General features: G+C 43.2%; 1 protein-coding gene across 1 annotated transcript in view; it reads left to right on the forward strand.

The window, feature by feature from the left end:
• The first annotated feature begins 5,471 nt into the window (after positions 1–5,471).
• The window catches only part of SYN2 (synapsin II), a 207,208-nt gene continuing 198,857 nt past the window's right edge, over positions 5,472–13,822 (forward strand). Inside the window, exon 1 of the mRNA XM_045493829.1 lies at positions 5,472–6,062. Within this exon, the coding sequence (XP_045349785.1) occupies positions 5,671–6,062 (392 nt within the window). The 5' untranslated portion in view covers positions 5,472–5,670. The remainder of the gene's footprint in view (positions 6,063–13,822) is intronic.

Below are 13,822 nucleotides of genomic sequence, written 5' to 3' on the forward strand. Positions count from 1 at the left end.
AGGGAGGTAGAAGCCATTAGTTGAAGGGATTGTTGCATTCATTTTAGCAGGTGTGATTAAGCCTGGGAGTAGCTGCAGAGGACCCACCTCATGCTCTTCATGAAATCTCTTGGGTGCGTGGCTTTAGGATAAGTGTGTGTGGGGAGAGTCCTTTTTTTGTAGTTTAGTTGTGGTGCTGGTGAGTTCTGTGATTCCCCTGGCGTCAGGAATATTAATAGCTAACATTTGCACAGTGCTTTACAGCTTATAAGGTACACTCATATACTTGATCTTATTTAGCCTTGGTAGTAGTCCTTCCAGGTTATTATGATAATCACACCATTCTTTTACAGATGAGAAAACTGAGGCTGAAAGTGATTTGTTCAAAGTTACACAGTTACCGTGGGGTAGATTTAAGAATTAAACTTCTATTTGTGTGATTCCTAATTACAGCACACGGGCCCAGCTGACATGGCCACCTATGGAGAATGCAGTGTCAGGCACACAGCTGTTCTCTATCCACAGGTGGAGGAGGAAGGCATCCACAGGGCTGATGTCACGAAAGGCCCCCGAGTGAAGGTGACAAAGTCAATTCAGTTGCGTTCTCCAAATGACAGGTAACATACGTGTGGAAAGCAATATTGATGCCTTTTCTGGTAAAGCTTTTCACCTTTTTTTTTTTAATTTTTTTTCAACGTTTATTTATTTTTGGGACAGAGAGAGACAGAGCATGAATGGGGGAGGGGCAGAGAGAGAGGGAGACACAGAATCGGAAACAGGCTCCAGGCTCCGAGCCATCAGCCCAGAGCCTGACGCGGGGCTCGAACTCACGGACCGCGAGATCGTGACCTGGCTGAAGTCGAACGCTTAACCGACTGCACCACCCAGGCGCCCCAAGCTTTTCACTTTCAAAGTGTTCTTATATTATCTCATGAGAGACCCAAGGCACACCTGTCCCTCCCTGTTTACGTAAGAGGCCCAGAGACTGAGCAACTTGTTGAAAATTGCAAAGCCAAGTAGTGATGGGACCTATAGTTTCTGAATTTCAAATTCTTTCTACATCTCTTTAGGGCAGGGGTCTGAATGGGGTCCCTGATCCTGAGACGTGAGCAAGGGCCAAAGGTGGCATGTTCTAGCAAACTCCCTCGTTTGAGAGGACACTGGACAACAAGTGTTTGGTCAGATGGCTTGGTGTGTCAGCTTTTCCTTTAAGCTCTTTTTTTGAGCTCTGTCTGCCTTTCTCCCTGTGAGCATTCTTTGCTGCATTGTTGTTCAGGGGAAGAGAGAAATCAGAGAGGCGATAAAGCATTTAAATTCGTTCCTGATTTTAGCAGGATTCTTTCATCTGCAGTCACCAGATGTGTGCCTGTGTTTACAACTCAGTGGGAAGATAAAGATTATGCAAGGAAGAGCATTACACAGTCCTGGGCTTCTAAAACTAGTAGAGACCTCTGAAATTCTGACATTTGGCTTAGTCGGTCATTGAGTGATTCAGAAAGGTGGGGGAGGCCTTTCCACTGATTGCTCTGAGAGAAATGCCTTCTGCCTAGAGCTGGGAATGGCTGCTTGGTCTCAGAAGGAGATAGGGAGAAAAGGCCTAAATAGTGCCAGAATTGTATATTTTGTAGAATTTCCAAGGCCTGCTTCCCCTTCAATTCTAGAGAAAAGACAGGACATATGATAGACTGAAAATGCTGTATTCTTCCTGCCCCTGGAATCTGGATCCACAGGTAAGGATAACGGAAAGATTTTCATTATAGCTCATTAAAAACCCAAGCCCACTTACAAGCACGTGTCTTTGCATGCTGCACAGACACTTCTTGGCAAGGACTCAGAGGAGTATGGAGAATAGTGGTTGAAGCAGATGTGATTTATAGTTGTGCCAACTAATCAAAATCTTCTGCTCATATACAACTGATTAATGACCACGCATTCCCAATTATAAGAAAATAGTCTGTTTTTCCATAAGAATAATATCCTTATTTAAACCTACCAGAAAATAACAATAAATTCATGGAATATTTAATAAATATGTTTCAATGGTCTTGTGGGCCTACATTGTCTCAATGAAGCAATCTCAACCTAAGTAGTTCTTTGGGAACATTCTGGTCTCGCACCCAAGACTGGGACACTAATTGTGTGTTAGGTGTTATATCAGGCTTCATAGAACATTTTGAGTGGGGCAGAAGACAGAATCCCTCACCTTGAGGTGATTGCCAGCTAAAAAGAAAGCTGGATAGACACTAACAACATGAACATACATACAAGTACAGCCTCTCAGAGCCTCCTTACAAATATTTAAGGGTATACTTTATGCCAGGTGCTATTCCAAGGCTTAAAGGATATAGTGATAACACAGGTGGGGTCTTTTGCCTTCGAGGAGTAGATCAATACATTTTCATCACATGCCTAGTCCAGCTTCTCTGTCTCTGCTTTTCCTGTCCTCTCTGTCTTGGTTGCCTTCTCCACCCTGTCCTGGGTATCTAAATTCCACCCATTTCACAATGCCTGAGCCGTACTTCCTCTGTGAAATCCTCTTACACCTCAAAGATCTCTTCTTCCTCTGGCTCTTTTAACACTCACTGCCTGCTCCACTTTCTGGTCATTCACAGACTGCCCTGCTATTGCTGGTTATGTGTTCACATGTTTATGAGTTGTCTTTTTAAGGGCATAACTTGGGTTTTATTCGTTCTTGAATCTTGTTTACCTTTGAGTGCTTAGCATAATACCCTGTATGTATTAGGTACTCACAACATGTTTTTTAACTGGTTGATTTAAAAATATTATACATATACTACACCCTTAATGGTTAAGGGGAACTGCTTAGTGAAATATAAAAAAGATAACCCAATTTAAAAAGGGGGGGGGCGCCTGGGTGGCTCAGTTGGTTGAGCGTCGACTTTGGCTCAGGTCTTGATCTCGCGGTTCATGGGTTCAAGCCCCATCGTTGGGCTCTGTGCTGACAGCTAGGATCCTGGAGCCTGCTTCAGATTCTGTGTCTCCCTTTCTGTTTCTGCTCCTTCCTCACTCGCACTCTCTCTCTCTGTCAAAAATAAATAAACATAAAAAAAAAGATAACCACACATCTGAAAAATCGAAGGGATACAGTATATGAAATCCCATCATTAGAGATTCATACCTTTGTAAAAGATTCATCTGACACTCTAAAAAATACTTCCAGGAAGGGCGATACCCTAAATTGAATTCATTTAGTTATCAGTGACATATCAGTTTTATTCTCCAACAGACACAAGAGCTGAATTGGGTAAGATTACAGTTCAACTTTCAAACAGCTGAGTCCTTACTGCATGCCAAGCACTGTGCTTCATATTGGGGTCCAAGATGGCTAAAACATAATCCTATCTTTGAAAATCTTACATACAAGTCACAAGAATATTTCATTATAATTTTTAAGGGGCTATGACAAAACCAAGCATAGGTAATGAACACTTAGTCTGCCTTGGAGGATTGAGGGAAGGCTTCTTGGAGGAGTCATCAACTAGCATTCCTCCATACCTTCTCTGAGTGCTTTCCCCATTTCTCTGCTGGTAAACTCTTACAGCTGTTTCAAGACCCACTTCAAATGTCACCTCCTCTGGGAAAGCCATTTTTTTAAGTTTATTTATTTATTTTGAGAGATAAAGAGAGAGAGAATCCCAAGCAAGTTCAGCATTGTCAGGGCAGAGCCTAATGTGGGGCTCAATCTCACAAACCTCGAGATCAGAGCCAGCGTCAGAGTTCCACACTTAACTAAATGAGCCACCCAGGTGCCCCCTGAGAAGCCATGCTTCCCTCATGCCTTGGTGCCCCTAACCCACTTTGCCCAACTGTGTTATAGCATTTCTCACATCTTATTGTGGTTAATTGTTCCTGTGTTTATCCTCCCCATACTCTCCTCTATCCCATATAGATCATGAACTTCCCACAGACAGGGGTCACTTCCCATTCATATCGGTTTATCCAGCTCTTACCACTGCCTGGCACATGGTAGATGGGAAGACCACTGCATTATTATGCATTATTATACTGAGAACTGGCTCAAATAAGAATCTAGCCACTACTACTAGAAGACCCACTGTGTGCTGGGTGCTTTATATATACACAATCTCATTTATTCTGTGTATGTAACAACTTTGAAAAGTGTTATCTCCCCATGGCATAACATATAAACTTGTTGAGTCATTATTTTGTACACCTGAAGCTAATGTAATGATGTGTGTCAACTATACTCAAATTAAAAGATTTTAAAGTGTTATCTTTTTTATCAGATAGAGAAAAGAGGTTCAGAGGCTAATCTGCCTGAGGTCGCACATCACCCAGAGTGGCCTGAATATAAAGTACTATATCTGCGGTGTCCTGTTCCAATACAACACCAATCCAATACCAATACAACACAGGGATTAAGTATATCTCATGAGAGGTGAAAACAAAGGTCCAGAGGTCATACAAGATTTAGGGAGAGCACATGGGAAGGTGATAATCAGAGGTCTTCACGGAGGTGGAGGCAGATCTAGCCAATGAATGAACTGGAAAAAACAAATAGAAGGATTTTGAAGAGATAAACTTCTTGGTACTCCATAGGCTGCAGCCCTGCCTGACAGAGAGGTGAACACAGAAGTTGTGGGGGACCCTTAGATATCCCACTTGGAGGCAAGGGATCCCCAGCCTTACACATAGCTTCTTTTCTCTGGTTCATGGGGAGGGGGAGAGAAGTAGGAGCTCTTAAGTGAGCCATCCCTAAAGTGCAGGCACCAAAAACGCACCCCGCAGACCCGGTGGAGGGATCTATTACCTTATTTCCCCAAAGTAGAGGAGATGACCCTTTGCTTTCCCACTAGGTCATGTCTGCGTCACCTTGGGATGGAAGGGATGTCTTTCTCACCCAGCATTGAGGAAGGGGTAGTTATTTTTTTTCTCACCATAGGAGTGTGTGTGTGTGTGTGTGTGTGTGTGTGTGTGCGCGCGCGCGCGTGCGCTAGTGGGTGCAGATTATTCCTTCCTCCCTCACTCGGAGGTTGAGTAGATGGCACCTTTCTCCTAGCTTTGGCAAAGGAGGTGGTTCTTTTCTTTCTCACTACAGGGAGTGTGTGTGTGTGTGTGTGTGTGTGTGTGTGCACGCGCGCCAGCGTCACGGGACTGGCTTTTTTCCTCACCTCATGGTGGGGAGGCTGACACCTCTCTTCCCTCCAAAGAGCGTGGGGACAGTCTCCTTCGTCTCCATATCGGATGGGACCTGGCTCTTTCATCCCCAGCCAAATAGGTGGTAGGGGTCTCGGTCCTCTTTTCCCTGTTTTCGGGGAGCATGACTGGTTCCCACGCTCTCCCCACAGAGCTCCGCTCAGGTTGCGGGAGACCTGGCAGTCCCTACGGGTTAAGACCCCAGACCTAGCGGCTTAGGCGCCTGGCGCGCAGGCGGCGAGTAGGGGGCGGCGCCCGCTCTGCGGCGCGGGGCGGGGCGAGCAGTGGCCCCGCCCCAGGCCCCGCCCGCTCCCTGGTGCGGAGCCTCCAGCCGCCCGGCCCGCCCGGCCCAGTGCACCGCGGCTGTCTGCTGGGCTAGCGCGCCGCGGACCCGGCCGCAGCCTCCTCAACCGCCTCAGCCGCCTCAGCGTTCCAGCCGCCGTCGCCGCCTCAGTCTCGCCCTCCGCGCCGCCCGGCCTCGCCGCCTCGCGCGCCCCCAGCCCCTCAAGCCAGATGATGAACTTCCTGAGGCGCCGGCTGTCGGACAGCAGCTTCATCGCCAACCTTCCCAATGGCTACATGACCGACCTGCAGCGGCCCGAGCCCCAACAGCCGCCGCCGCCGCCCCCCGGTCCGGGCGCGGCCTCGGCCTCGTCCTCGTCGGCGCCCCCGGCCGCCTCGCCGGGCCCCGAGCGGAGGCCGCCGCCGGCCTCGGCTCCCGCGCCGCAACCCGCGCCACAGGCGGCCCCGGCGCCGTCGGTGGGCAGCAGCTTCTTTAGCTCGCTGTCCCAAGCCGTGAAGCAGACAGCCGCCTCGGCCGGCCTGGTGGACGCGCCCGCGCCCGCGCCCGCCGCCGCCAGGAAGGCCAAGGTGCTGCTGGTCGTCGACGAGCCTCACACCGACTGGTAGGTGCCCGGCCGCCGCCGCCGCCGCCGCTCGGGGCTCCCGGGGCCTGCCGGGCAGCTGTGGAGGCCGCGGGGAAGGCGGTCCCGGGGCGCCAAGGAAACGTTTCGGACCCGGGAGAAGGGGGGTCTGCATGGTCCCGCAGTGGGGAGATGGCGGGTGAGCGTGCGTATGGTGGGGGGAAGGTGGAAAGGTGAATCCTGAGGTGAAATATTTCCTCGATTCTCTCAAATCCCTCACGACACATAAAAAGAGCTACTTTCTGCAACAGGGAAAAATCTTAAAAAATAGAGTTTTGTTTGTTTTCGAAGGGGAGGTGGTGCAGAGGAAGCCGACTTTCAGCCTAGACACATCAAAGCTCAGGTGAAACATTCAAAGCCAACAACAATTCTATATCGTGAGTCACGGAGTGAATTTGCAGTGGAGATCGGTGTTGTGCGGGGAGAGGGTGGTGGGGATAGATTTCACCCGGCTGGATGAGGGCTTGTATCCGTAGTGACATCAACGTTGGTCAAAGAAAACATGTGAAAGCCCAGGTGTACAGAGACTTGTTCCCATGGAGCATGGCTTAAGTCTATTTAAGAATATTAAAATTCTTGTATTTTGTGCAGGAGGGAGGGGATTTGTGGATTTTTTTCATTTGTTTTTGTTTTAGGAAAAAATATGTGTGTGGGAGAGGGTTGTGGAAGTGATGGCCTTTTCCAGCTGGAAAGATGACTGAGGTAAAATATTCTGGATCATTAAAGGGGCACAAACAGAGATCTACCTTAATGCAGTAGACGGCAACTTCAAGAATTTCTTTCTTTCTTTCTTTCTTTCTTTCTTTCTTTCTTTCTTTCTTTCTTTCTTTCTTTCTTTCTTTCTTTTTAAGGGATATTCAACTTAGAATGGTGAAGGCTGGGGGGAAATGTTACCTCCAGTTGGTAAAAGCTGAATGAGGTTCATTTAAGACACATCAGTTTAAAGAGGTTCTATTTTATGTAGCAGGAAGTTGGCCCAGGGGATGAATGGGGTGGGTGGTGATGGTGGAATTGATTGGTGAAGGGCTTGAAGACATGAAGAGGCAAGAGCCTGGTTGCCCCTGCCCCAGGAATACGGGAAGGGTTTTATTTTTTTCGTTCTCACAGGGGTTGAGGTTACAGACTGGACCCAAGTGCTTCCTCTCGAGAGTGAGGCACAGAGGGACCACAGAGCTGTTTATCTCCATTTCCTCTTTTGGCTTGCTTCACTGCTTTTCTCTATCATTTTCTCACTGGGAGACTTGGAGGAAGGGAGTACTGGCGTGGGTGTGGTGGAAGTGAGATGTAGATGTGGAGATGCACTCCGGCTGGCCCCTAATATGACTACTTTGAATAGTCATTTGGGTGACTTGCGTAGTTGCCTTTTCTCAGAACAGTGGAGTAAAAAATCTTAAGGGATCTTTGTTAGGAAATGACAAAGGTACTTGCAGGAGTGTTTGCGGAAAGTTAAGAGTATATGATGGTACCATAGGGAGCCCCCTGTAATTACTCTTAGTTCAAATCAGCAAGTGCTTATTAAGTGAGAAAGGTAGGTAACTAAGCTTTACTGAACATATGTTCTATGTCAAACCCTGTACTAGGTGCTCTAATATATAGCTCATTAAATTCTTACCACAAAACTGAGGCTTACAAAAAATGGATAATGTGTTCCAAGTCATAGAGCCAGCAGATAGTAGACCCACGATTTGAACTTAGGCCCGTTTGACTCCAGTAGTGCCACTCCACTATGCTATGTTCCCTTACTATTTTGTTATTATATTATTGGCAATATTAATAATTAGCTCCCTCTATAGGGTAGGCACTGTAGGGGCCTTACAGAGAGCTCACATTTGGGGAGACAAAATGGAAACATGAAATGGTTAACAAAAAAGAATCTAGAATTATTTCAGACTAGTGTTTCAGGCATTCAATAAATGTAGTGAATGGGAGAGCCAGAGTTATAGGAGAAAGCTTCACAAAAGATGAGTCTTGAAGAAAGGCCAGGAAAAGGAGGGGAAAAATGGGAATGATATTGGTGCTTCATTTTTTTATGCAAGAATCTGACACTCCTGTACCTTGTCCCGATCTCCTATCCTGTTGAAGGCATTTGTTTTGGGTTTAATTACCAGTTAGGTGCCCGCAGGTAGGAAGACACTCATTTGTACGTGTGTGATGTGGCTGCTGTAGATTTGTGTTTATCACTAACTGCTTCAGTGGCTTGAGATTTGAAACTCTTCTTGGGTATTTTATTCTCTAGGAAGACTGCCTGCCCGGCATGAACCAGAGAATTTGCTTTGCCCTGGAGACTAGACTTCTGATGGAAGTAATAGAAGCCATTTTCCTTTGGGCTGACTCCCAGCTGTTTTCGGATTTTCTCTGAAGTAATAACATTGATTTATTAAAACTCATAAACCCAGTTTGAGTTTAGTGCTTGACAGCATTTGATGCTTCTCTGTTTCTGTGCTTAATAGCAATTCTCAGGATTGCAGATTTTGTCTGATATCATGCCTAAATGTGTTAAAAACATCTCAGTTAAATATTGTTGAATGGTTTTATTGGAAGTTCTCTGTAAGTTAAGGAGCAGGTGCCTGCTTATGACAAGCAGAGTGCCTTAACAAGGTGCTTTTTGCTCTAAAGGCAAATTTTAGTAAATTTGTTTTATTGTTTAAACTGTCTAGATACCATTCAGTGAGCAGGTGTCATATGTGCCTACTATTATTTTCCTGATGCTTGACTAGGAAGTCAGAGTGTAGCTTCCCAGTAGAATTTAAGAATATCAGTCTCATCTGAATTATACAATGCTAAAATAAAGAGGGTTTTAACAAACATTTAAATAATTGGAGATTTAAAAGAAGGGCTTTAAATAGGCAGCCTTCAGAGCAACCTTAATATAGATTAAGATTCCTTCTAATGTTTACCAGTGTAATTGTGAACAATGGAATTTGGGGACTTTGCCACTGACTAGGTTGATGGGAAAATTGGAGGATATTTCTGTCTCTTTTGATTGAACTGTGTTTTCATTGGTTGCTAAAGATCTTTAGGTTAATTGCACAGTGAAGAATCATTGAAAAAATGTATCTGCTTCACTAAAAAATGAAGTCAAGATCATTATATCCCTTATTAGTAATTATTGTTAATATTTTAAAAATATCTACATATTGCCTGACAATGCATGTTTTCTTTTAAGGTTCATGCCTAAGGTTGAAGTGCAATTAAGATTGAATTCTAGAAGCACGTGGGTGACTCAGTCAGTTGGGCATCTAACTCTTGATTTCAGCACAGGTTATGATCCCAGGGTTGTGGGGTTGAGCCCTGAGTCAGGTTCCACGCTGAGCATGGAGCCTGCTTAAGATATTTTTTCTCTCTTTCTCTCTCCCTCTCCCCCTCCCCCTCCCCCTCCCTGGCCCCTCCCCTGCTCTTGCTCTCTCTCTCTAAAAAAAAAAATAAATAAAATAAAATCACTGAACTCTAATGATCTCTGTGTTTAAACAAGGAACAAACGTCCATTTGGATATGTTGTTTTTTCTGCATATTACACTCTCACTGGTGAAAAGGTAAGTTTTCTCTCAGATTTTCCTGACTCCATTTTCAGCGATTTCAATAACAGTGATGAAGTGAAATTTTTCATCTTAGCATCTCTCAATGTTTGGTTTGAAAATCAGTGTAGCACAGGCATTCTAGAGACTATCTAGATGTTCTAGAAACTGCAGATATGGTAAATCCACAGGTGTTTATGGAGCATCTTCTCTGTATAAGGTATATATTCTAAGAAAAAGGAGACATAGTATCTCTCTTTCAAGATCTTTCTGTCGAGATGGATAGATAAGCATACTTTTTTTTTTAATTTACTAAAAACTACCTCTTGTATTCAAAGAATAATAGTCCTTGGATTAACAGCATTGACATCAACCAGGAGCTTATTAAACTACAGATTATCAGGTCCTCATGCCTACTGAATCGTAATTTGCATTTGAATAAAATCTCTAAGTGATTCACCTGCACATTAAACTTAAGATACACTGAACTAAACGGTATGTAATTAGTGCTAAAGGTGTGGCAACAACACCAACTACTGTCATTTATTGGGTAACTGCTATATGTGAAATGTTGTATTAATAAGCTTTTTACAAATATTATTGAATCTCTACCATAGCAGTGTAGTACTATAAAAGTTTAAAAGAATGAAAAATGGGTGCGGGCTAGAAGTGGGAAGGGGATGCTTCATGGAAATATTGAGATTTGAATTGAACCTTGAAGAATTCGAATAAAAAAAGATAGGTTTGGCTCAGTCCAGAGAATGGATAGTATAAGGAAAGTACAGTAGTAGAAAAGACAAAGGCCGTGAAAAGACTGGATTGATGAATTACTAGACAGCACCTACTTTCATTCTTTGATGGTCCAACTTTGGCCATATTATTAAGAATAGGGGAATTCAAAGTATAGTAGTCTGAACCAGTGCTTGTGAGAGGCTCTAGAAAAATATTTGAATTGGAACTTGGGAGGAAGCTCAAATGAGGTTTGAGGTTTCTGTCTGCTAAATATTTTGTCTGTGTGTCCTGTTTCTGACTGGTGAACATAAACATACTGATTCCATAAAATTTCATTGTTCGTAAGAGCAGTAGGCTATAGCTTAGAATTCTAGATGGTTAGAGCTGGAAGATCATCTGGGTACTTTATAAATGGGAGAAATCTTGATCTGAAGAGGGGACAGTGAGTTGTTCAAGGTTATTTAACTAGTTAATGGCAAAACCAGAACTAGAATCTAGAACTTCAGTCTCTCTTCTGAGCTATCTCTCCCCACTATACCACAGTACCACTCTATCCCTCTGTTTTGCTATCTTTCTACCTTTCTAACTTTTATCTTTTTCCATCCCTGATTCTTTCAAGGACTGATAGAGACTTTTCCTTTTATAATTATAGCATTTGAACTCGAAAGAACCTGAATGATCATCTAGCTGTGGAGAAATGGAATGATTTGCCCACCAATAAGAAGTTAGAGAATGGAGACTAGAACTTATATCATCTGACTCCAACTCAAATTTCTTTCTACTCTTTTTGTTTTTTTAATAACTGATATAATTTACTGAAAAGATTGATTTAAGCATCTGCAATGGTGACTTCAACCTTCACTCCTGGCTCAATCCTGATGGAGGTAATTTGTTTAACAATCCCAGAAGGACTGAAAATCAGTAAGTCGCTTGTGGATCCTCATCTGAAAATGATTCCAAGTCTTAGAACCTTCACCACAAGGAGATTTTCCTTTAATGATTCTCAGAGTCTTGGCAACTGAACTGGTCCTTTCACTTTGAGATTCTTTTCCTTTGTACCTCTGGTCAAGTCAGCACATACGTTCTCCAAAGATACCGGGTTGTGGCTGGTTAGAGTTATTCTGAATTGTTGAATTCCTGCCTCTGGTTCCTGAGTGTTTTCCCAGTGGTTTTAAAAGCCATGACTGTGGAGTGGCTTCCTGATCATCTTGTTCCTGGGCAAGAGTGAACACTGGTGAGTCAGGAGCAGGAGCAAGGCATCCAGGGCTCCACTATAGCTGCGACCGCATCTTCCTTAAAGAGGTCTTTCTACTCTTAAGTCACTCTTTAAGCAGATCCCTCAAATTAATCCTTTTTCTCCTTAAAAATACTATTTTTGTCTGTTTTATAGATTCTTTGTGGAATTCTTTAATGAATACTTTAAAAAGAGCCACACGAGTATCATGCTATATTCACACCAATTTCACTGTCTTATTTGTGTTATTGTTGTTTCAGGAAAGGTTATTGTAAAATGGTTGAAGGAGATTCTTAGAGGCCTAGTAATCAAAATCCAAAACTATAATAAGGTTAGTCGGACTGTGGTACAATGATGACCTTCCTTTTAGGGACCCATTTTTACCAGTGTCCCTCTCTACTTGAGATTGCTTCCTGTCTTTCTGTACCAAGTTCAGATCTTTAATAACATTAGCCTTTTCAGTATCTTGCTAAGCAAGAAGTAGTGGAGACCCAAACAGTAAGTTTTCCAGAGTTGTATACCTTCCTCTAAAATCGGTAAAACAGTTAACTGGGATATGTTCAGTGCAGCTGAACATCTAACGTAAGCCAGATGCTGGAGATATAAGGATAAGTTGGGCATAGGCCTTGTTTATGAGGATCCTCCAGGCCAAGAGGGAAGAAGACAGACATTTAAAAAAATTTTTTTTAACGTTTATTTATTTTTGAGAGATACAGAGACAGAGTGTGAGCGGGGGGAAGGGCAGAGAGAGAGACACAGAATCTGAAGTAGGCTCCAGGCTCTGAGCTGTCAACACAGAGCCTGACACGGGGCTCGAACTCCCTAACCATAAAATGATGACCTGAGCCAAAGTCAGATGCTTACCTGACTGAGCCACCCAGGTGCCCCAAAGAGGACAGATATTTAAATAGGATTTATTATAGTATGGTAATTAGCATGTGTACGATGCTATGAGAACACAGAGGTGGGTTGTCCTGGGAAATGAAGATGTGGGTAGAAATGATTAGGCCATTAAAAATGTGCCATTGTGTATCCTTAGGTAAACTATTTTGCCTCCTTGGTTGATTTTGTAAAATCTGTCAAATGAGAGGATTGAAACAGACATTCTCTAAGATCCTTTACAGTACTATATTATTTCCATGTTACAGTTTTGTGCTATTTTCTTTAAAAAAAACTTTATAATTTATTCTATGGCATAATGCTTGTAAATCTTTGGAAGAAGAGGCATAGGTCAATAAATGACTAAACATGTCTTTGTATAAAAGGCTCATCTTTGAGTACTCTCCATTCAGTAGCTCTTTCTTACCTCCTCAAAGATGGGAATTGGGGACATGTGGTTGAATTTCTTTCTTCCTGATAGACCTAAGAACTTTTGTATACGTATGTTGAAGTACTGGCTGAAAGCCTTTATTTCTTGATCCCTGCCATATACACTGTGCTGAGCAGTTTATATAACATACACATACACATTGTCTTACTTTATTCTCACAGTGATCCTGAACAGTAGAAAGAATATTTCATAGATGAGTAAACAAACTCATAAAAGTAATCACTTGCTCAATATTAAATAGTTAAGCTGTTAAGCTGAAATTTCAGGATCTGAACCCAGATTGCCAGATTCCTACACACACACAAAAGACAAACTTGCCAGCAGAAAAAATTAGATTATTTTTTATTATAAAAAAGGTTGTTTCTTTTGCAAAAGGATTTATCATATGATTCATTAATTAAAAAAAAAATATATATATATTTTTAAATTTATACCTGAGTGAGTTAGCATATAGTGCGATAATGATTTCAGGAGTAGAATCCAGTGATTTACTTAAATAGTAAGCACCCCACTGCTTTTGGAGTTACTCAATTTACAAAAATTTTATATATACACAGCTTTTTCAGGATCATATCCTTTTTTTTTTTTAATTTTTTTTTAACGTTTATTTATTTTTGAGACAGAGACAGAGCATGAACGGGGGAAGGTCAGAGAGAGGGAGACACAGAATCTGAAACAGGCTCCAGGCTCTGAGCTGTCAGCACAGAGCCCGACGTGGGGCTCAAACTCACGGACCGTGAGATCGTCACCTGAGCCAAAGTCGGCCGCTTAACCGACTGAGCCACCCAGGTGCCCCAGGATCATATCCTTAAAGAGAGTGAGGGCATAGTTAAATGTAGTGGCCTCAGGATGTAGAGTTGCATACTGTTTTTAGTGTTTAATGGCACTCATGCTATATGTGCCCCTCCAAATCTTGTAAGACCTTCTGCAT

Source organism: Leopardus geoffroyi, chromosome A2 (assembly GCF_018350155.1).
Source record: "Leopardus geoffroyi isolate Oge1 chromosome A2, O.geoffroyi_Oge1_pat1.0, whole genome shotgun sequence".
NCBI lineage: Eukaryota > Metazoa > Chordata > Mammalia > Carnivora > Felidae > Leopardus > Leopardus geoffroyi.